This window comes from Schistocerca cancellata, chromosome 7, assembly GCF_023864275.1.
Source record: "Schistocerca cancellata isolate TAMUIC-IGC-003103 chromosome 7, iqSchCanc2.1, whole genome shotgun sequence".
Taxonomy (NCBI): Eukaryota; Metazoa; Arthropoda; class Insecta; order Orthoptera; family Acrididae; genus Schistocerca; species Schistocerca cancellata.
In genome coordinates, this window is record NC_064632.1 from 409,296,096 (window position 1) to 409,321,063 (window position 24,968).

The window sequence follows — 24,968 nt, forward strand, 5'->3', positions numbered from 1 at the left end:
CTTTCCAGATTTTCTAGTTTCCCTACCACGTTCAGGCTTCTGACATTCCACGCCCCGACTCTTATAACGTTATCCTTTCGTTGATTATTCAATCTTTTTCTCATGGTAACCTCCCACTTGGCAGTCCCCTCCCGGAGATCCGAATGGGGGACTATTCCGGAATCTTTTTGCCAATGGAGAGATCATCATGGCACTTCTTCAATTACAGGCCACATGTCCTGTGGATACACGTTGCGTGTCTTTAATCCAGTGGTTTCTATTACCGTAAGCATTCTCATGCCGTTGGTCATTGCTGATTCTTCCGCCTTTAGGGGTAGTTTCCCATCCTCAGGACAGGCATGTGCCCTGAACCTCTGTCCACTCCTCTGCCCTCTTTGACAATGCTGTTGGTAGAATGAAGGTGACTTCCTGTGCAGAAAGTCTTTGGCCGCCATTTGCTGATAATCAGAATTTAAGCGGTCGCGGGCCTCTAACCTAGTACCAAGAACGTTTTGATTACTAATCAAACACGCTAGAGCCCTAGATCACAGGGTCTACGGAGAGTAGCGAGAGGACTTGCGGAGAGACAACGTCGGAGGCCTCTTGGAATAGGAGGAACTATCTGGTAACCTGACAGAAGGAAAAATTGGAATCGATGCAGAAGACATGAAGAGATACAGTATTTGCATCGAAATTTGAGCTTTGGAAGACATACGATGGATTAATGCGTAATTTCTGAAATCATTGTGGGACATGGAAACTTAACGACTATTCAGTTTAATGTGAAAAATCTCCACGTCTATAAAGGTACCGTATGACTTTAGGAAAAATATCGTCCGTACTACCACGAAGGTAACAAGGGCGGGTAAGTGCGAGAACTGTTTTGCATCATCGTAATAGATCAAGCAGCAAAATTGGTTACCAGAATTATATACGAAAGAATGGAAAACGAAGAAGTAGTATCTGTTAGATAACGATCGGTTTGACTTTAGGGAAGATAAAGACACCGGGGTGGCCCTTCACACTCGATAATGGAGTCAGGACTTCAAAACAAAAACAAAACAAAAAAATCAGAAAGTCTTCGTAGGATCTGTAGACCTAGAACAAGGTTCAGCAATGGATATTGGGAAAAAATCTGCGAATTCTCAGAGAAAAAGGAGTTAGTGAAAGACGGGTAACATACAACCCATAGAAAAATGCTCCTATCTGAGAACAAAAAAGGCGAATATGCTCATGTTTATCAGAAGACAGAATGAGGCAGCTGGTATTTCACTTTCAATCGATCTCCCTCATCACCTTTAAAAATTTTCTGGAAAACGTTCTTTTGAACATGCAACTCACCTCTTACTCCAACAAGCTGCCCTAACCAACTCCTTCAGACCCACTTGTCCATCGCTGTAAGTCGCTCATACCCATCCACCCCCTTCTCACTCACTCATTCACCATTCATCAATCATTCATCATTCAATCTCATTGTCGTTATCTCTTTGTGCCTCTCTGTCACTACCTCTCGCCTCTCAGCCATTGTCTCCATTCTGTCCGTCCGATACTATCTCCTCTGACAGTCACTGTCTCCCTCTTGCTCTCTCTTACTGCTACCACCTCATTCACTCCTTCCCACTGCTGATCTCTGTTCTCAGTGTCACCATCTCTCTCTCCTCCTCGTTGTCACTGTCATATTTTCTCTTATTATCACTGGCTCTCATCGACTTCCACTTTCTCCTCCTCTTTATTCATCTACCACTGGCACAATCTCCTTCACTCTTTTCCTAGTACTGTTCTGTCACTGCCAACTATGTTTCACCTTGACAACTGTGTACTGTGTCCCAGACTTTTGCATCTTTCGGACTGCAGCATAAATAAAGGGCGAGTATGTTCACATGCCAAAATTTTTGGGAAAATTTTTGAAGCTGCCGAGGAACGTAGAAAGGGGCAGCTAGTACTTCGTTTCAGTCAGTATCTTAATAAACAGGAGCATATTCGCTACTTTTGTGCTCCAATAGGAGCATTTTCCCGCTTGTTCCCTTCTTGTTCATGCAACAAGCAGAGCATGTCACTCATATGAAAAGAACTTTATGGGTCAGATGGTTCAGATGGCTCTGAGCACTATGGGACTTAACTTCTGAGGTCATCAGTCCCCTAGACCTTAGAACTACTTAAACCTAACTAACCTAAGGACGTCACACACATCCATGCGCGAAGCATGATTCGAACCTGCGACCGTAGCGGACTCACGGTTCCAAACTGAAGCGCTTAGAACCGCACGGCCACACCGGCCGGCTTTATGGGTCAATAAAATAGTTAATTTACATCTGTCGCTAATTAATGTTGCGTCTCGGACCGGTTTTTCCACGCACAAAACTTTTTCATGTGCTTAATTACTACAACATGGGTTTCCTGGAACCATTCTGATAACAGACACTTTACAGGATATTTATCCGTGGTACGTAACTATATAAACTGCGTTCTCGGCTCACACCGGATTTTTACGGACGTATCTTACGTGCAAAAGTTGACTAACTTTTAACCTCTGTAGCTCGGAAACAAATGAAGATACCAAGAAAATGAATTCGAGATAGGGATAGAATATATCGAGATAGAATATATCGTAAAAATTTCAAGCATTTGCTGTGCATAGCTGTCATCAAATCCGCAGTTCGGCTTTGGTACCCAAAAAATCACGTGTTTTGGGCTTTCGTTAGGAACCGCCCATGAACGAAATGGCGTCTCCGTAATCCCCTTAAGGGGCACCTCAGATCACATATAACTCTGGGAGAACCAATCGATTTGCTCCCTTTGCCTAAGCTGAAGGAAATGTATCATATGCAAACTCTGACCCTGTATTGTAGGATAACTACATTATGACGATGCTTCTGTTGAGTTAACAAATGGCCCCTAGTCCAGGGGCTCCCTGAAACGCTTTGTACCACGAACAGAACCCGAGGTATGAGCCCCGGAAAAATCCCGTGTATATGCCCGGCGCTTTGGAGCACGTTAGGTACCGCATGCTGTCGCACACGTAGAGATATTTACAAGAACCAAGAAAAATAAATGAGAATGGAAGACCAAACAAGAAGTGCTCGGATTAAAAAGGAGGTAAGACAGGGATTTCGTCGTTTGCCTGTTATTCAGTTCATACACCATAGGAGCAGTGACGAAAATTGAAGGAAGCGTCACGAGTTTGTTTAAAGTTCTGGGTGCAAGAATGTCAATGATAAGATATGATTGTAAGTTTGCTATTCTCAGTGAATGTGAAGAGATAGGATCCTTTGAACGCAATATGCAGTCTACTGAGCACACTCCCTTCGGTTTTTCTTCGGTTTACTCTCGATTGTAAGTGATGATGAGAAGGAAAGAGATTGGTGATGAACGTATCAAAACTGGGAATACCGGGCGGTTTTAAGTGATTCTGTTATACTGTCAGACAAACAACATACAGCTGACTAAACGAGGACATGAAAAGCAGGCTAGCCCAGGCAAAGAAGTCTACTGGTATCAAACATATTCCTTACTTTTGAAGAAAATTTTCTGCAGTGTATGTCTGGGTCGCAGAATTATGTGGAAGTCGATCACAAAATGCGAGAAAACCAGAAAAAGAATGGAAACGCTGAGAGGTGGTGCCAAAGGTGTTTAAAGTTAGGTGGACTAATAAGGTAAGAAATGAGAGAGTTCCCCTCAAAATCGACGCTCAGAGGAACACTTGGAAAACATTGGCAAGAAGACGGGGCAGAATACTAAGACACGTCTGAAGATAAAATGGAATAACTGCCACGGTTATTAAAGGAGGTGTAATGATGAAAACAGTGGAAGAAGATAGATTGGAATACAAAAAATAAATAATTGATTACGATGACTAAGTGCTACCCTGAGAACCTTGTCGGCGCGGCAGGCCGCATCAAGCCAGTCTGGAGTGTAAGAGGAGGGTGGGGGGGAATCTCCAATTTAACAATTAGCAATTGGGTATCCTGTAAAACTCCATGAATGTTGCTGTGTTGAAACTTTATGGCAGATTAGAACTGTGTGACGGCCCTAGACGCTAACTATCGACTACTAGCTTTCGCGGGCTAGTGTTTAATGTCTTGAAAAGAGAAAAAATAGGTTCACGTACTCCAACTCCACATCGTGTATAGTGCTTCTAAAGTCCACAATCGAGTTAACATGGACTGTCTCCACGCTAGAACTGTTTAGTGCAGACACAGTCAGCTGTAGATGGTCTGTGCTTAAGGTTCTTGAAGACGTTCACTGTTCTGACCCCCAATATTTGGGTGTTTTACGTGTTACGTCTGCAGTTGTGACCAAAACTTGATTAAGGGCTCTGAGAAATGTTTTATCGGTGGTAGTTGGATAAGCTATTACGGCAGGCTTAATTATAAACCATTTTGTTGTTTATTTGTGTATCTTCGCATGACATTTCCGTATGTTGCTTGACCTATACTGCCATCAGTGGTTTATCAAAGTTCGATCAAGCGCAACATTACGTGACATCTGGAATCAATGGTTCTACTTTGAACATAATGGTAGACAGCTGAAGTAAAGCAATAAATTGCAACAGGAAACTGAGGAGCACCGCAAGAATAGTAATATTTAATATTGTGTATTAAACATGACGATGGTTATTTCCTGGGCTTAATTGTATTTAGGGCTTCGACCTCTTTGATTTGCATATTCAGAAACAACTAGGAAATTGAGGGACTTTCGGTCGTCAACGATGGTAACAATCAGGGGAAAGGTCTGGAAATAAATGTACAACTTTATAGATTTTATACAATGATGAGGTATAACACCTAGAAGAATTTCAATTATGACACCAGCCGCAAAAGCATATGTAGTTACATCATTGTTCAAGTGATTTGAAAAACGTGACACCTGATGACCAATGTTTGGTTCGAAATGCGTCACTAATAATGTCTTAAAATAAACTGACGTTGTGCATGGTTACGGCACACACATTTCCTTTATTATAATTGTAACGAAAACTGTCGATAGGGGCATTGAGTAGTTTGAGGTATTCAATAGACTTAACATCAATATTTAAGTTGACGAAACTTACCCGTGTTTCTGTAGACCTCATGTGGCTGCATCAGTGGCATGTTATCCGTGGTGCGGTAATATGATGGTTGCGACGGCTGATGATGATGCCGTCCGCCGCCGCCACAAGTGACTTCACTGCTACAATGCGAAGTGTTAATGAAAGTAAGTGTGCATCTTAGGTGGATATATTGACCATATCAAGCATATGAGAGGCTCCGAATTCGCCCAGTTCGAAAATTGTGTCATCAAGACTGCCTGTCACTATCGCAAGATATCGCTGAAGAGAGAAACCAGCCCATGCTACTAGTGAGCTCCTGGGTGAGTGCCGCGGTCAGTGCCGGGAGGATCTGGTGCTGATGACGCAGACAGAGCATCTACTGAAACACTGGGAATAGATGTTGGTGACACTTCAGTCTGGTTGTTACACTTTGTGGTGGCAGCAGCTGTTCTCGGCACCCTTACTATTACACTTTGACGCGCATCGTTAGGTTGTGTTACCATTCCATATGGTGGTGTTCGATCAACGTTAGCTGCAGAAATCTGTAGTGTGACCGCAGACCCTGCCGAAGGACGGGTAGGTCGATGCCTACGCTTTGGAGTGCGAGGTGCTGCGACAGTACGTGGAAATAGGAGTGGCCTTTCTGGGAAACGTGGTGGTATTCTGGGTGTAAAATATTGCGGAGTAGGTAAAGAAGGAATTCCCGACTGTAGCATATGCCTTGGGATGGCATAATGTGATGAAGCAGGAGGTGGAGGCAGCTGTAGCCGCGGCGGAACACCAGGTGGCTGTAATGATGGCTGCTGTCTGGTGCCACTCCGCGAGAGATCAAGTGGCTGAATCTCAGCAGGTTGTGTGACGAATTTGTTTGTACCTGTTACGGCACATGATTGAGGTACCTGCCACCAGGTTGGCAAATTTCGCTGGATCGTTTGGACTGAAGCAACCTCGCTGAATTGTAGTGATGGCCACAGTGACGCTTGACTCACCGTGCTGTGCTCTACACGTTTCCCCTCAACACCTGAAGTCTTTGCTCTCGAAACCACTGAATAATTTAAGTGCTTTTCGTGTGTAGCTCTCGAAAGTACTGTCTTTGCAATATTTTTTGGCACCCTTGTCTGAGCTCCTAGAGAGTTACGAAATTGTGACATGTTAGATAACATAGAATTTTGGACAGAAGACGTAATTGTGTTTTGCATGGTTGATGTAGGGAACATCGCCAGTGTCACATTAAGGGACACATCTTTTGTTGGAGTTGTGACAGACGAACAATGGGCATAGCTCTTGTGGGGGTACTGTGCTAAATGGCTCCTAGCTTCAGTTATCGGCGCAGAGCCTTCTCGCTTTGTCGTCGTCGATCCAACGCTAGTAGCCTCCGTGCTCAAAGCAGCTTGTTGGCAGTTTGACCCAGGGACTGTCGTCTGGTCATGCCTGGGTTTCGGAAGTGCAGTGCTATGCGCCGGTGCATAGAAGTACTTCACGTCCTGTGAAGTCAATGTGGCCAGTTTTGTGGGCATAAATTCTCTGTCATTAGGTTTGATGCTTGATGATCCCGTACCACCAGCATCCGGTGTTTTGCCTTTCATCTCTGTTACCGTACCTCCAACCCTCGTTATTGTACAGGTTACAGGTCCTTTACATGTAACATTAGGAACCACCGTCTTTTCAGTTGTCTTTGGGGTACTTTGTGCTGTCACAGAAACATGGAAGTTTGACAGGTTAGATAGCATCGACATTTCGACTGATGACGTAGGAACCGTGGTTCGTGAGCTTGATGCAGGTGACATCACTGTTGGGTTAATAGGCAGACTTCTTGGAATGGAGAGTGGCGACGAATTAGGATTATCCTGGCGGAGGGAATTTCCCATACTGTTCGTGGTTTGAACTGTAGGTTCTGATCCTACCACCCCCGTCACTGTCGGTTCGACACCGTTAGTTTCCACTGGTGAAATGTTCTGTTGAAAGCCCGAAAATGTGTATGAATAGGGCCCTGTAAGACCAGTCATTTGTGTGCTTGATGTCGGTAAACTCAGTACCATCGGATTTACGGACAGATTTGTTTGGTGAAAGGGAGTCGGTGACAAATCAGTATGGAAACTATACGGAGAGAATGCTGCGAGGTACGTAGCTCCAGCTATCGGTACTGCCATCGCCGATCGGAAACCAGCAGTCTGTACAGCACCTCTACGTTTGCGCGTAGTAAGTGCCCTACGAAGCCTGGATTTTGTGTTTTGTGTTGGCAATCTTAAGGGTGTCTGACTAGCAATCGGATTTGTTGGCAAAAAGAAACTTGGGACAAGGTCAGAAGGTATCGGGTAGGGAGACAGTACTGAGCCGTGCGTAGCTCCAGCAATCGGCACTTTGTCTAGCACCTGTGGTGCTGCCGATTGAACTCCACCTGTTGGCACTGATAAAGCAGTCCACTGAGTGCCGGACAGTACGTCTGCAGAGGGCTTCACCGGCTCCATCGTCTGGGTTGGCGACGACTTGGGAGGCTCGGTGGTTACCACCGTTGCACCAGAGTTCTCCGAGTCAGCAGAAGTCACCACACCCATCACATGAGATCCCACTTTTCCATCCAGACATTCGTTGTCATCGGAACTAATACTTATAACCCTGGTGTCACGAGCTGCCGATACTGTTCCTTCACCTTTATTTGTTTCTGCTTCATCTTTGCACTTCGATTCTTGTTTCATTTCAGAGGACTCCAACAATGGACAAGCTTCAGAATCAGTGGTCGCATCCTGAAATACCAAACAGTTACGTTAGATATATATTTCTACACAGAAATAAGCAGTGCAGTAATAACTGATGAATGCAAGAGCTGAATCTGTGATAACTCAAGCCGAGACATTCTAGTGACGTCCAAACTCTGTAACAGAACTGCAAGAGTTTGAAAAAATAAATACAAAAACCACCAGCGCAGTTTTGAGCCTGAAACCGACAAATTCCTCCTGAGGATTCTGCATGTAAATCCCAAATAATGACTACATCGAAATTTACTCGCGGCGAAGGCTACGCTGTGTACGATTTTAATTTCCCCTACTGTTCCAGTGGCAGAGAGTACGAATGCTGGTAAGGCCCCGTGTGGGCTCCGACCTTTAACTTTGGCTTACCTCGAGATGCACGTGGGAGGAAGCAATATATTTGTTTACTCTTCTAGGAACGTACGCTCTTTGAACAGTAAACCGCACAGTGACTAAGAACGGCTCTCTTGCAACGTCTGCCAATGGAGTCGGCTGAGCATATCCATGATGCTTTCGCGCTTATAAAATGAACATTTTTTGTGGTTTTAGGGCGCACAACTTTAATGGTCATTAGCGCCCAGACTACGTTAGGAATGCACCGCGAGGCACAAGTTTAAAACAGCAACTAAAAGGGAGAACACGATAAAAGACAGATTGACAGGCATAGGATTAAAAAAACAGCAAGATTAATCAAATGTCCTTAGACAGGTTGTTAAGCTGATAAAACGAAGAACGCGAGCAGCTCCTCCTGGGTCATCCGTTAAAATGGCATCTAGAGTACATGGCAGGCCAAGATCAAGACGCAGTGTATTAAAATCCGGACAGGACGTTAAAATGTGGCGGAACGTCAGCAATTGCCCACATGGGCAGAACGGCGCCGGCGCAGCCGTCAGCAGATGGCGATGGCTGAACCGGCAGTGTCCAATTCGTAACCTGGTCAAAACGACCTCCTCCCGCCGAGAAGGGCGTGAGGAGGACGTCCAAGCCACGGGAAGAGGTTTCAAGGCCCGAAGCTTGTTGTCCGTAAGTGCAGCCCAGTCGGCATGCCACAGCGATAAAATTCGCCGAGAAATGACCCTGCTACAATCTGATGAAGGGACAACAAGAAGCTGTCTGAGGCTGGAGGACCGCAGCCTTGGTCGTGGCATCTGCAGCTTCGTTCCCAGGGATACCGACATGCCCAGGAACCCACATAAAGCTAACCAGAGAACCGTCGTCCACCAGCTGCTGAAGCGAGCGTTGGATCCGGTGCACGAAAGGGTGAACCGGATACGGATCACTGAGGTTCTGGATGGCGCTCAGGGAATCGGAGCAGATGACATAAGCAGAATGTCGGTGGCGGCAGATGTAAAGAACAGCCTGGTAGAGGGCAAAGAGCTCAGCTGTGAAGACCGAACAATGGCCTTGGAGCCGGTATTTGAAACATTGTGCCCCGACAATAAAAGAACATCCGACCCTATCATTGGTCTTAGAGCCATCTGTATAAATGAAGGTCATATTAATGAACTTCGTTCGAAGTTCCAAAAAACGGGAGTGGTATACCGAACCGGGGGTAACCTCCTTTGGGAGCGAGCCGAAGTCAAGGTGAACGCGAACCTGCGCCTGGAGCCAAGGGGGCGTGTGGCTCTCGCCCACTCGAAAGGTTGCAGGGAGTGAAAAATCAAGGTGTTGAAGGAGGCGACGAAAGCGAACTCCAGCGCGTAGCAGGGCAGAGACATACAACCCGTATTGACGGTCGAGAGAGTCGTCAAAAAAGGAACGATAAGACGGGTGGTCGAGCATTGACAGTAGCCGACAAGCATACCGACAAAGCAGTATATCGCGCCGGTAGGTGAGTGGCAATTCACTGGCTTCAGCATGAAGACTCGATGGGACTAGTATAAAACGCTCCGATCGCAAGACGTAAACCCCGATGTTGTATGGAGTTGAGGCGGCGTAAGATGGACGGCCGTGCAAAGGAGTATACGAAGCTCCCATAATCCAGCTTGGAGCGGACGATCGACCGATATAGGCGAAGTAGGACGGTTCGATCCGCTCCCCACGACATACCACTGAGAACACGGAGGACATTTAGAGAACGGGTACAATGGGCAGCCAAATATGACATGTGGAGACCAGCTAAGTGTCCTGTCAAATGTAAGACCTAAAAATTTTGTTGTCTCCACGAATGGGAGAGCAACGGGACGGTGGGAGACACTCTTTGTAGCGCCAGAAGTTAATACAGTCTTCTCGGCAGAAAAACGGAAGCCATTGGCGACACTCCAGGAGTAAAGACGGTCAAGAGAACGCTGAAGACAGCGCTCCAGGAAACATGCACGCTGCGCGCTGCAATAGATGGTAAAATCGTCCACGAAAAGGGAGCTTGATACATCAGCTGGGAGGCAATCCATTATTGGATTGATCGCTATGGCGAAGAGAGCGACGCTCAAAACTGAGCCCTGTGGCACCCCATTCTCCTGGCGAAAGGTGTCTGACAGGACAGAACCCACATGTATCCTGAACTGTCGATCCATTAAAAAGGAACGAATAAAAAGAGAGAGGCTACCGCGAAGGCCCCATGTATGCATGGTGCGGAGAATGCCCGCCCTCCAACAGGTGTCGTAAGCCTTCTCCAAATCAAAGAACACAGCTGCGGTCGGACGCTTCCGCAAGAAGTTATTCATAAGGAAGGTCGACAAGGTAACCAGATGGTCAACAGCAGAGCGGCGCCTACGAAATCCACATTGTACATTGGTAAGTAGGCGTCGAGATTCGAGCAGCCAAACCAAACGAGAGTTAACCATTCGCTCCAACACCTTACAGACACAGCTGTTAAGCGAGATGGGTCGATAACTGGAAGGCAAGTGCTTGTCCTTCCCCGGCTTAGGAATCGGTACAACAATAGACTCGCGCCAGCATGCCGAAACATGTCCCTCAATCCAGATGCGATTGTAAGTACGAAGAAGGAAACGTTTACACGCAGGAGAAAGGTTCTTCAGCATCTGAATATGAATAGAATCAGGCCCTGGAGCGGAGGACCGTGACCGGGCAAGTGCATTTTCGAGTTCCCGCGTGGTGACTGGGGCATTATAACTTTCACGATTCGAGGAGCGGAAGTTAGGTGGCCTAGCCTCCTCTGCCTGTTTTCGGGAGAGGAACGCAGGGTGGTAATGAGCGGAGCTCGAAACCTCTGCGAAAAAGCGGCCGAAGGCATTGGAGACATCCTCAGGGGCCACAAGGACGTCATTCGCGACCGTCGAGCCAGAAACTGGTGAGTGCACCATAGTGCCAGATAGCCGGCGCAGGCTACCCCAGACAACAGAAGGAGTAAAACTGTTGAAGGTGCTTGTGAAAGCAGCCCAGCTGGCTTTCTTGCTTTCTTTAATAATACGACGACACCGCGCACGTAATCGTTTATAATTGATACAATTCGCCACTGTAGGGTGGCGTTTAAAGGTGCGTAAAGCGCGTCGACGAGCACGTAAAGCGTCTCTGCATGCTGTGGTCCACCAGGGGACCGGTACGCGACGTGGAGAAGTAGTAGTGTGAGGGATGGAATATTCAGCAGCAGCGAGAATGACTTCCGTGAGGTGTGCGACCTGACTATCGCAGCTTGTGAAGGTTTGATCCTGAAAGGTCGCCCTGGAAGAGAAGAGCCCCCAGTCTGCTTTGGAGATGTTCCAACTAGTTGAGCACAGAGAGGGGGTATGATGCAGGAGATGGATAACACACGGGAAGTGGTCGTTCGAATATGTATCAGAAAGTGCATACCACTCAAACCGGCGTGCAAGTTGGGGAGTACATATAGAGAGGTCTAAATGGGAGTAGGTGTGATATGTGTCCGAAAGAAAAGTAGGAGCGCCAGTATTGAGGCAGACAAGATTGAGCTGGTTGAAAAGGCCTGCTAACAGGGAGCCCCTCGGGCAGGATGCTGGAGAGCCCCAAAGGGGATGGTGGGCATTGAAGTCTCCAGTTAACAAAAATGGTGCAGGTAGCTGAGCAATAATTTGCATCATGTCTGCCCTGGTAACGGCAGATGACGGAGTGTAAACGGTACAAAAGGAAAACGTAAAAGTGGGGAGAGTAACGCGGATGGCAACTGCCTGCAGGCCGGTGTGCAACGTGATGGGATCGTAGTAAATATCATCCCGGACCAGCAACATAACCCCTCCATGAGCTGGGATACCTACCACAGGGGGTAGGTCAAAACGCACAGAGGTGTAGTGTGCCAAGGCAATTTCATCGCATGGGCGTAGCTTCGTTTCCTGGAGGGCTACGACGAGCGGACGGTGCAAGCGGAGCAGCAACTTCAAGTCCTCTTGGTTGGAGCGAATGCTGCGAATATTCCAGTGAATAAGTGCCATTGTGAGAAGAAAAGGAAGATGAAAGAAGGGGTCACCTCGAAGGCTGCTGAGGGCCTGGCTTCGAGCGAGCACTGCCGCCGCTATCAGTAGGCGGACAGTCATCGTCCATTGGTTCTATACGTTCATCGGCCATCTTGTTAAGATGGCCGGGAGGGGGAGCTTCCTACGCTGGTGAACGGCCAGATGTTCGGCTACCAGCGGTGCGGCCAGGCAAAACGGATGACGGCCCGGGGCGGCAACCGCTGGGTGGCGCAGTAGAAGAAATGCGCCGTGGCGGAGAAGGAGAACTGTGCTTCCTATGAGCCTTCTTGGAAGGTCGTTTAGTGGAAGTACTGGTCGATGGCTGGGAGTCCGAGGTACGTAGGAAGTCTGCACGGGATGGTTCCTTCTAGAAGGCCCGTGCATCGGACTTCTGGTTCTTCGTCTTGGCAGAAGCTGATGAAGGTGCTTGTGCCTGAGGGGTGACGGGAGGAAGAGGAGACGTCGACCGCGCGATCTTAGCACTGGCCGAAGGGACGACCGTGGTGCTGAAGGTCAGATCGCATGTCTGCGTCGCCACCTCCCTGGTAGTCCGAGGAGAGGCGAGGACAGTACTGTATTTCCCCGCTGAGAGCAGCGTGGGCTTCCTACTAGCAAATAGCTTGCGAGCAGCCGAGGTGGACACTTTATCTTTGACCCGAATTTCTTGGATACAGCGTTCTTCCCTGTAGATGGGACAGTCGCGGAAGGACGCTGCATGGTCACCCTGACAGTTCACACAACGAGGAGACGGAGGTGGACAGTCACCCTCATGGGCATCCCTGCCACAAGTGACACATTTAGCCGCATTGGAACAAGACTGGCGAGTGTGATTAAAACGCTGACACTGGTAGCAGCGCGTAGGTGTCGGCACATAGGGCGAACAGAAATAACCTCGTAGCCCGCTTTGATGCGCGACGGCAGCTGAACACTATCAATGGTCAAGAAAAGTGTCCGGGTCGGTACAAGGTCATTGTTGACCTTTTTCATGACCCAATGGACAGCCGTCACTCCCTGCTCAGCGAGGAAAAACTGAATCTCCTCGTCAGTCAATCCGTCGAGTGATCTAGTATATACCACACCACGAGACGAATTCAAAGTGCGATGAGCCTCCACCTGGACAGGGAACGTGTACAGGAGTGTGGCCTGAAGCAGTTTTTGTGCCTGAAAGGCGCTCTCAGTTTCTAGTAACAAGGTACCATTACGCAACCTGGTACAAGACTTGACAGATCCGGCTATGGCATCTACGCCCTTCTGGATAACGAAAGGGTTGACAGGGGAAAAATCCTTTCCGTCCTCAGATCAAGAAACTACGAGGAATTGTGGGGCAGGCGGTAGTACTTTTGTCACTGGTGGCTGCTCAAGTTTCCGTTTGTGGGCAGAAGTCGAGAGAGAAGAAGAGAATCCATTGTGGAGGAATCCCCCATGATTGCCATGATCTCCGATGGCGCGCTCCTTCCTTGTGGGTGAATGTTTACACCTCAGGGTCACACCTCCCGAGAATCGGGATGGTCAGAAGGTATCAGCTCAGGCAATCACCCCTCCCTGGGCCTGGCCTTTACCAGGGGGTACGTGCGTGCATTACTTGTTTACCCATGGTGGGGAATTACGCGTTACCCCGTCACCAGCTACGTGTGCGAACGCGTGGGTCGGCCTTCAGGCGCGCACAGGGAGGAAGAAAGTAGAGGAAGAAGAAGAGTAAAAAGAAGGGAGAGAGAGGGAGAAAGAGGACAGACTGTCTCAAACGCCGAGGCAGAGACCAGAGAAGGCAAGGAGAAGAAGGCAAGGGATAGAGTAAGTAAGACAGTGAGATGGAGAAGAACAAAGAAAGGAACCAACCAAAGGAAGGAAGAAACGAGAAGTGAAAAACCAAAATGACCGCAAATATAGGTCGTGAAACCGCCCGTCTCCGGACGCAGGCGCCAACTACCCCCTTGAGGGGGACGGACTCCTTTTAGTCGCCTCTTACGACAGGCGGGAATACCTCGGGCCTATTCTAACCCCCGGACCCGCAGGGGGGAAAATGAACATGTGACAGACAGTGCTGCTCTTCTTTGCATCTTCTTTGTCCCCTGTATCAGACCTACCTGATACTGATTCGATACTATCTAGCAATATTAAAGTATTGGTATCAATGTTAGCTGAACGAGTGTTTTTGAAGGTACTTCCTTTGTTTATGGACAGCATTTCCTGAGCGTTCTTCCGATGAACCTCATCCTGACACCTCATTCGGGATTAATTTTAGGCAGTCGTTCCACTTCAAATCGCTCTATAAGCACACTCTTGGACATTTTATGAAAGTAACTTCTTCCAGGTGTTGTTCAGTAATTTTATAATCATACAATAAAGGGTGTTTGTTTCTATGTACCCGCAATACGTTACATTTCTTTATATTGAGAGTCAATTGCCAATCCTTGCACCAAGCGTCAATCCTCTGCAGGTTTTCCTGCATTTCGCTGCAATTTTCTAGCGTTGGGACCTCTAGACTACAGCATCATTCACAGAAACCCTCATGGAACTTCCGATATTAATTACCAGGTAATTTATATACAACGTGCTTATAATTAAACTTTTGGTACTTAAGATAGTATAGACGGACAACTATTAGGTGCGTTCGACAGCTAATGCAACCGTTTCTTACCTGAAAGCTGGTTACTTTTATTCAGGATTCCAATACAACAGACTATTCCCTACTCTTTTGGCTATAAAATCCTAATTTTCAACGTAATCTCCATTCCATGAGGCGGGCTTACGCAACCACCTTACTTTGAGGGCCTGTGTGGTACCACCCTACCAGTCGACGTAAGATCCCCAACGTCTTACTGTATTAATAACTTCATCACCGAGCGAGTTGGCGCAGTGGTTAGCACAATGGACTCGCATTCGGGAGGACGACTGTTCAAACCCGCGGCCAGACGTCCTGATTTAGGTTTTCCATGATTTCCCTAAATCGCTTCCGGCAAGTGCCGGGATGGTTCCTCTGCAATGGCACGGCCGATTTCCCTCCCCAACCTTCCTTATTCCGATGGGACCGATGACCCCACTGTTTGCTCTCCTCCACCAAATCAGCCAACCAACCTCTCCATCACCCACGTACTGCTTCTCGCGGAGTCCATACTTTATTGGGCGAAACAGATGGAACTCGGAAAGTCTGAGATCCGAGCTGTAGAGTGGATGAGGGAGAAAGTCGAATAAAGATTTTTTAGTTAATCTCGCGTTCGTAGACTTGTGTGAGGCATAATGTTGTCATGGAGAGGAAGTTCAATGGCATTTTTGTGGCGACCAACAAGATGAGGTCTTTCCTTCATTTTGCTGAGGGTAGGTCAGTACACATCATAGGTGATCGTTGCATCATGAGTCGGGACATCAAACACAACTCCTCCTTCAGAGTCCCAGATACGCATTGTCGTTACCTTATCGGCTGAGTGTGTGTGTCATCCTCTGAGCAGAAGTGATATGGCTCTACTCCATGGACTGTCGTTTATTTTCCGGTTCAAAGTGACGAATCTGAGTTACAACGAAATGAACACCCTTACCTGCTTACAGGCGTTGACATACGACAACGGGGACAGATGAAAATGTGTGCCCCGACCGGGACTCTAACCCGGGATCTCCTGCTTACATGGCAGACGCTCTATCCATCAGAGCCACCGAGGACACAGAGGATAGCGCGGCTGCAGGGATTTATCTCTGTCACGCCTCCCGCGAAACCCACGTTCTCAACGTATTGTCCCGCACAACATTCGTAGTGCCCCCGCCCATTATACTCATTACTCGCGGCGCGTTGCCGATTCCCGTAAGAGTTCGGACACTGTTTGTGCATTCGCACAGAAGAAGATGGTCAAGTGGCCGGTGAGCCTTAACTATATATTTTTAAGCAGGAGATCCCGGGTTAGAGTCCCGGTCGAGGCACACATTTTCATCTGTCCCCGTTGACTTATGTCAACGCCTGTAAGCAGCTAAGGGTGTTCATTTCATTGTAATTTCATTCTAACGAGCTGCTTGGTCACCGATGGTATCTGTTCTTTCGGACATGTCCGAAAGAACAGATACTATCTTAGTAAACGAATCTAAGTTTCATTCCTAGATTCTTTTTGGCAGCGAAGAACCCTGCAGGCAGCCACTTGTCAGTACCCCAACTGGTGGACGAGTGTGTTACCACTACCGACAGACGCCCAGTTGGGCAGCAATGTGTTTTATCGTGATCCATGCATCACCTCGAATGAGAATGACCCCAACACTGCACGAGTCACAGCTGTGTGTGGATGCGAGCACGCGGAACATCATCAGACGATTTATGCCTCCCAACGACTCGCCGTGCTTTTCTTCACTACCAGATCTCTTAGACATTCTGCAAGTTTCTTTGAGTATCTGTGATGCTCTGATTTTCCGCCAATAGAAACTCAATGACAGGCCTCTGCTTGGAACGCACCTCCGTTAAAGACGCCATTTTTAAAGTTGCATATAGCGCCACTAACTATACGAACTTCATTGAACTACGGGGGCTGGAGATAGAAGATTCCTATTTTTCAACCGAAACTGGTCGAGAAAAAAAAAAAGTGTTGCAATAATTATAGAACGCCCCTCGTCTACTACAGCTATATCTACGTGATTACTCTGCTACTCACAATAAAGTGCCTGGCAGAGGGTTCAATGAATCACCTTCAAGCTGTCTCTCTACCGTCCCACTCTCGAACGGCACGCGGGAAAAACGAGCACTTAAATTTTTCTGTGCAAGCCCTGATTGCCCTTATTTTTATCGTGATCATCATTTCTCCCTAAGTAAGTGGGTGGCAACAGAATGTTTTCGCAATCGGAGGAGAAAACTGGTGATTGAAATTTCATGATAAGATCCCGTCGTAACGCAAAACGCCTTTATATTAATGACTGCTACTCCAATTCAAGTATCATGTCTGTGACACACTCTCACCTATTTCGCGATAATACAAAACGAGCTGCCCTTCGTTGTACTTTTTGGATGTCATCCGTCAGTCCCACCTGATGCGGGACCCAACACCGCACAGCAATACTCCAGAGTAGGGCGGACAAGCGTGGTTTAGGCAGTCTCTTTAATAGACCTGTTGCGCCTTCTAAGTGTTCTGCCAATGAATCGCAGTCTTTGGTTTGCTCTACCCACTATATTATCTATGTGATCGTTCCAATTTAGGTTATTTGTAATTTTAATCCCTAAGTATTTAGCTGAATTTACAGCCTTCAGATTTGTGTGACTTACCGCGCAATCGAAATTAGCTGATTTCTTTTAGTACTCATGTGAATAACTTCACACTTTGCTTTATTCAGCGTCAATTGCCACTTTTCGCATCATACAGATATCTTATCTAAATCATTTTGCAAGTCGTTTTGGTCATCTGATGACTTTACAAGACGGTAAATGAGATCATCTTCTGCTAACAATCTAAGACGGCTACTCAGATTGTCTCCTATGGTGTTAATATAGATCAGGAACAATAGAGGGCCTGTAACACTTTCTTGGGGAACGCCGGATATTATTTCTGTTTTACTAGCTGACCTTCCGTCTATTACCTCGAACTGTGACCCTTCTGAGAGGAAATCACGAATCCAGTCGCACAACTGAGGCGATACTCCGTAGGCACGCAGTTTGATTAGAAGACGCTTGTGAGGAACGGTGTCTAAAGCCTTCTGGAAATTTAAAAATGTGGAATCAATTTGACATCCCCTGTCGATAGCACTCATTACTTCATGAGTATAAAGAGATAGTTGCGTTTCACAAGAACGATATTTTCTGAATCCGTGCTGACTGTGTCAATCGTTTTCGTCGAGGTACTTCATGATGTTCGAATACAGTGTATGTTCCAAAACCCTACTGCAAATCGACGTTAGTGATATACGCATGTAATTAGGCGGATTACTCCTACTTCCCTTTTTGTGTATTGGTGTGACTTGAGCAATTATCCAGTCTTTAGGTACCGATCTTTCTGTGAGCGAGTGGCTGTATATAATTGTTAAATATGAAGCTATTTTATCAGCATACTCAGAGGAATCTGACTGGTATACAATCTGGACCGCAGGCCTTACCTTTATTAAATGATTGAAGCTGCTTTGTTACACCGAGGATATCTACTATGTTTCTGATCTGATGACTTTACAAATATGCCAATAAGTAGGTGTTAAACGCCAAAGGGAACCCCCAGGACTGCTGCGCGAGTTCGATAAGTTTCGATACAACGAATATGAATAATGAGTTTTGAAGCCTAGTTGGAATAGTGAAGGGGAGAAAGCACAAGTTTTTAACACACACAGTGGGCATGTGTCTGTGGAAAGTATGGATCTCGTGGGTCAGAATCGATTCAACCCTCCATGGTACTATTTACGTGGCGTTTGGGATAGTAATGTGGAGTATTTGGGTTCAGCAGTGACAGGTTTTCAGGCTGGGATATTGCGTTTTAACCAATGGGTAGAAGTCATGCTCCGAGTAAGTTATGGTTACTGCATGATCTTAGGACTGGACTTTCTGAAAGCACAGCAAGCCAAAATTGACCTTAGTTGAACTTAGGTGGACGTTCCAGCTAGAGGAGACGGCCGCCAGTGAAATACCAGCGTAAAGTGCAACAATCTTAAGGTGTACCACTGAAACTGCAGTCAACACAAGTTAGGAATAATTCGTAATTAATTGTGCAACAAGGTACCTGGAAGTTGGTCTGAGTAAATGTGGGTCCGGAACAGCCTGTTAATGCATTGCGCTTGGTGAACCACTGGCAGAAAATTGCGTATTAAAATTATCACTTAGCTTCCTAAGGAGAAGCTTTCTACGTGTACAGGAGGAATTTAATGGGTATGTAGAGTCTGATGGAATACAGCTCACCAAGAGAATTTTGGTAGCTAATTTGGACGTCATTGATGATGTGAGTAGGGACAGAGTCAGTGTGCTCAAGAGTAACGTGCATATTGCCGATACTACAGCATTGCTTAGGGAGTTAGACTATCGGAGAGGTAAGGATAGATGAAGCAGAGCAGTTATTGATTGAATTTGAGGATTTATTGTTTCCATTTATTGCTTTTACCAATAATTTTTACGCAGCGTCGTTACAGGAACTGATTCGTCGGCATATCTTAGACTTTACCGTATACCACAATTTACGTAGCCCATATTAGAGCAACAGCTCGCGGATGGAGTAATAGTGGGAAGCACAGTCTGGGTGCAACCGTTGCTATATTACTGAGAAGGACATGAGATGGGACCAAAAGATGTAGATTCTGTTGTGACAGACCATTTAAGTAGCAAAATCATAACCGATGCATACCTAAAGCCAAAATCCCTGAAATTGACGTTTTGGCGTAGCGTAAGTACTTCTGTGCCCTTCACCTGGGGTGGACACTATCCGATACAGGAACATCAGGCGAACAAGTCAGAAAACAGTTCTAGATCCTTTGGGGCCATTTACAGTATTGTAAAACGCAGTCTGGGTTGAAAACGTTGTAGCAACGTTTCACCATTTGCTGGGTGGAGTGCTGAGGGGATTGAAACCTCTCCAGTGCATGATGAAACTGGATGATGCAATTTCTGGAAAGGATATGGGAGAGCACATACAACGTTTGCGAGACATTTCGGAAAAATGTCTCTTTGAATTAGAAGAAGCTACATCTTTATGATGGGTGGGTTAAGACAGATCAAATGGTTCAAATGGCTGAGCACTATGGGAATTACCTGCTGTGGTCATCAGTCCCCTAGAACTTAGAACTACGTAAACCTAACTGACATAAGGACATCACACACATCCATGCCCGAGGCAGGATTCAAACCTGCGGCCGTAGCGTTCGCGCGGTTCCAGACTGTAGCGCCTAGAACCGCTCGGCCACTCCGGCCGGCTAAGACAGATCCGAGGTTGATACAGGCAGTGCAGGAATTTCCGATTCCTAGTAATATTAAGGCATTGGAAATTATAGAAAATTCATGGACAGGCTTGCAGATGTAGTGGAACCACTTACACGACTGTTTGAAAAGGGTTCAAGTTCGAATGGACAAAGCAATGCTGACATACCCACAGTTAAAGAGAAAATTGACATTAAGCACAGCACTAATTTTTCCGGACTACGAGTATCTTATCAAACGACACTTCCAGTCAGGCTATAGGGTGCGTTCTCAGGCAGGTGGAGCAGCATTCGGTAGAGTATGCTTCTAGGCAGTTTAACAGAACAGAGAGAAGCTACTCGACAACAGGAAGGGAGATGTATGATGTGATATACGGTATCACGTATTTCTGGTGTTATTTGCATGGAAAGAGTTTGAAGTGGTAACAGACAATGCAGCTCCTAAAGGGTGGTTCGGGCTTAAGGACCCCTCTAGCTAGATAGGCATTGAGGTTAAGTGAATTCGAGTATGAAGCTACACACAATCCTGGTAAGACACACAAACCCAGACAGTTTAAGCCAAAAAGTGACAGCGCCCGACGCTGGACCACGACCCTGCATAATGGCAAGGAGTGCAACAGGCAGTCTTCGAATGCAAACAGCAGGAGTCGCACTGTGTGGGACGGGTTATTGTGTAATATTACGAGGTTGGAAGTGCAGTTAGTAGTGATAAGGAAGCTGAAAGAGGAAGTGCTGAAAGAAGTGCATTATCAAGTGGAGTGTTCTGACAAGAGTTGCAGAACAACGAATAGGCGAGTACCGGAGCACTGCTGGTGAAAGTGTAGGAAAAAAGATATGGATCGGTATGTAAGCGGTTACCAGAGGCAACCGAGCTTTTTAAAATGATTCAGCTGAACGACTTCAGGCCGTTCAACAAGACTCCAGCTACTCTGTTTTAACGATTATTTATCATTTGTCTAGATATGTGGAAATGATAGGAATCCCTAAACAAAAGGCAGCAATGGTAGCACAAGCTTTGGTAAACAGGCGAGTGTTCAAATTTGAGAGCCAGAAACTATGATCACTGATCAAGAGACACTTTTTCCGATTTGTTGAAGCAGCTACGTAGATTGCTAGAGATTAAGAAGCTAAGGACGAGTCTATTCCAACCTGAGGCTAATGGTAGCACAGGGTGTACATCGCACAGTCGGGAAAGGATGTTGACCTATCATATGGGCGTACACCGTAATGATTGGGACGTGTATTTATCTTCCATCGTGAGCGTATTAAATTCGGAAGTCCATTCAATGACAGGGTTTAACACCATATGAGGTATTTTACAGAAGATGCATGCCATTATTAGTTGCTAAAATAAGGCCAAAAGCTGACAGGGACGGGGAGTCCATTATTAAGCTCGTTAAGAACGTGACGGAAATCTGAAAATGAGTTCAGATAGCAAACACCAGAGCTCTGGAACGTGAAGGGCGGTTGGGGAACCGTGTGGGCAAATTTAAACAGTATAAAATCGGTCAGTAGGTAATGTTATCAAACCAGTACTTTGCAAAGGATAAGACCAAGAAATCTATAACTCGTTAGCAAGTGCTCATCAGGTAGTTGAGCAAAATTCGCCGATAAACGCAAGCTCCACTTACTGACTTTTACAACTATGGTGTTTGCGGGACGCCTGAAGTCGTTTCGAGATGCTTCAGATGGGCTGATGCATGTGTCGTCGTCCGTTGAGAGTAGGAATATGGGTAGTAGGAAGAAGCGTAGAAACCTTGCATGACATGTACAGGAGATTCTAAACGTATTAAGATTAAGGAAGTAGGAGGAAATAGTTTATGTTTGGGTTACACTGTATGTGTTATTTAGAGGCATAAGGTGAACAGCAGAACAGCAGCGAATGAGCGTAGGAGGAAGTAACTTTGTTCATTGTGGATGTTGGAAAATACTTCTACGTTCATTTGTTAGGAGATTAGGTATTTTAGGGTTGAGTTTTCTCTGGTATTTTTGTGTAACGGCAGGCTTCTTGAAGGGGTGAAGGGATTGGTGAGAGTTCCCTGTTTCCAGATTGCCACTGGTCGAAGTAGGAGATGAGGATCCTCATCTCAATGTGTTGCACCTCTTCACCAGGAGTGGAGTGGGGACACTGCGGGTACTATCATTGGAAACTAGAGTACTTTTTGAAATGTCAGAAGATGATGTACTCTTAAATAATCGTTGGACATTAAAGCTGACAAATTTGGGAAAATTCGTCCAAATAAGGACACAGGAGGTAGTGTTGATCGCAGCTGGTGGTAGTCACGCGGTGACGTCACTAACCGAACATTGTGAGAGGGAAAGGGTTACTATTTTCCCGACCCAGGTGAAGTAAATGTATACCAGCACGTGCGAGATGATTATGTACTTGGGTCAAATGGATGAGGATAGACACGTGACTTACTGGAGCCGAGACACTATTTTCAGCAAGTAGGTTTGCGCTGGATGGTTTCTGTGAACACTACCAAGCCAGTAGCAGCGAACTGTCACGAGCAAGATAAAATTGCAGGAGCTGAACTTCCTGATTTTCACCAGAGTGGAACACTTTAATAGGACGTACTGTGATAGAAAAGGTCAGACAATTCACCTGTCAGCCTGTGTTACTGTAGAATCGAAGTTTAACATTAAAGAGCCACAGCTGTACTGGCAGGCGAAGCCACTCGCGATCCTTCCAGTGGAAAATCTTATCTGCATGAATGGAACGTATAATCCTGACCCAATCCTGTCCTTAAATCGATTGATAGACTATCAAGAGAGGCGATTTTGAGTACAGCGAATCTTTTCAGATGTTCAGTACTGTCGTGAGCAGCAGCAGCAGCAGCAGCAGCAGCAGCAACAGCACACGATGAAGACCATAAGCGTCACAACTACAGCCACCATGTTAATGTTAACTTGGGCAGCCACCGTCTATGTATGTGGAGGCCTGCTCGTCGTTGAAATCCTCCAGTACCCCAGATACCGCTGAACCAGTTAATCGTTCTTACATGAGAAGATACGATAAGCGCAAAAGCTAGATGTAGTGATAAGAGTTATATTGTAGGAAGTAATTGTGATTCGAAGGACAAGAGATTTGGATAGTGTTGAAACGAAAGCTGTTGCTTACCGTACAAGATGCCTTGAAGGCCCGTTAAGAGTAATTCATGTAAATAGTTGTTTAATGTTTTCGGGGGATTAAAGGTTGAAAGAGAGGTCAAACGGAAACTGAGGTTGTGCACTGAGGAGACAAAAGTCATGGGGTACCTCAAAGTAGTGTCAGACCTTTGCCAGGCATAGTGCAGCAACTCCACGTTGTATGAGCGCAACAGGTCGTTGGAAGACCCCTACAGAAATACTGAGCCACGCTGCCTCTATAGGCCGGCCGGAGTGGCCGTGCGGTTCTAGGCGCTACGGTCTGGAGACGAGCGACCGCTCCGGTCGCAGGTTCGAATCCTGCCTCGGGCATGGATGTGTGTGATGTCCTTAGGTTAGTTAGGTTTAATTAGTTCTAAGTTCTAGGCGACTGATGACCTCAGACGTTAAGCCGCATAGTGCTCAGAGCCATTTGAACCATTTTTTGCTGCCTCTATAGCCGTCCGTAATTACGAAAGTGTTGCCGGTGCAGAATATATGGGTGGCCAAATCATTCGCTCGAATTGTCCATAATGTTCTTCAAATCGAATCAATAGCGAATACACTCCTGGAAATGGAAAAAAGAACACATTGACACCGGTGTGTCAGACCCACCATACTTGCTCCGGACACTGCGAGAGGGCTTTTTTTTTTGTGGTTTTAGGGCGCACAACTTCAATGGTCATTAGCGCCCTGACTACTCTAAAAATGCACCGCGAGCCACAAGTTGACAACAACAACTAAAAGGAAAAACACAATAAAAGACAGACTGACAGGCATAGGATTAAAAAACTTCATCAAATGTCCTTAGCGAGGTGTGTCAAATTGATAAAACAAAGAACACGAGCAGCTGCTCGTGGGTCATCCGCTAAAATGTCATCGAAAGTATTAGGCAGGTTAAGATCGAGGCGCAGTTGGTTAAGATCGGGACAGGACATTAAAATGTGTCTAACTGTCAGCAAGTGCCCACATGGGCAGAACGGCGCCGGCGCAGCCGTCAGCAGATGGCGATGGCTGAACCGGCAGTGTCCAAGCCTTAACCTTGCTAAAACGACCTCCTCCCGCCGAGAAGGGCGTGAGGAGGACGTCCAAGCCACGGGAAGAGGTTTTAAGGCCCGAAGCTTGTTGTCGGTAAGTGCAGCCCAATCGGCATGCCACAGCGACACAACGCGCCGACAAATGACCCTGCTAAAATCGGACGAAGGGACACAACAAGAAGCTGTCCAAGGCTGGAGGACCGCAGCCTTGGCCGCAGCATCTGCAGCTTCATTCCCAGGGATACCGACATGGCCAGGAACCCACATAAAGCTAACCGGCGGACCGACGTCCACCAGCCGCTGAAGAGAGCGTTGGATCCGGTGTACGAAAGGGTGAACCGGGTACGGATCACTGAGGCTCTGGATGGCGCTCAGGGAATCTGAGCAGATGACATAAGCAGAATGTCGGTGGCGGCAGATGTAAAGAACAGCCTGGTAGAGGGCAAAGAGCTCAGCTGTGAAGACCGAACAATGGTCATGGAGCCGGTATTGGAAACTTTGTGCCCCGACTATAAAGGAACACCCGACCCTGTCATCGGTCTTAGAGCCATCTGTATAAATGAAAGTCATGGTGATGAACTTCGAACGAAGTTCCAAAAAACGGGAGTGGTAGACCGAACTGGGGGTGACCTCTTTTGGGAGCGAGCTGTGGTCAAGGTGAACGCGGACCTGAGCCTGGAGCCAAGGTGGCGTGTGGCTCTCGCCCACTCGAAAGGTTGCAGGGAGTGAAAAATTAAGGTGTTGAATGAGGCGACGAAAGCGAACTCCAGGGGGTAGCAGGGCAGAGACATACAACTTATATTGACGGTCAAGAGAGTCGTCAAAAAAGGAACGATAA

At 46.8% G+C, this 24,968-nt stretch overlaps 1 protein-coding gene across 1 annotated transcript; it reads right to left on the reverse strand.

Annotated features, from left to right (window-relative positions):
* Positions 1 to 5,313: 5,313 nt before the first annotated feature.
* On the reverse strand, positions 5,314 to 7,704 carry LOC126092798 (mucin-5B-like). The gene has a single exon (XM_049908527.1). It carries the CDS (start codon positions 7,702 to 7,704, stop codon positions 5,314 to 5,316), a length of 2,391 nt encoding a protein of 796 aa, XP_049764484.1.
* Positions 7,705 to 24,968: the final 17,264 nt, after the last annotated feature.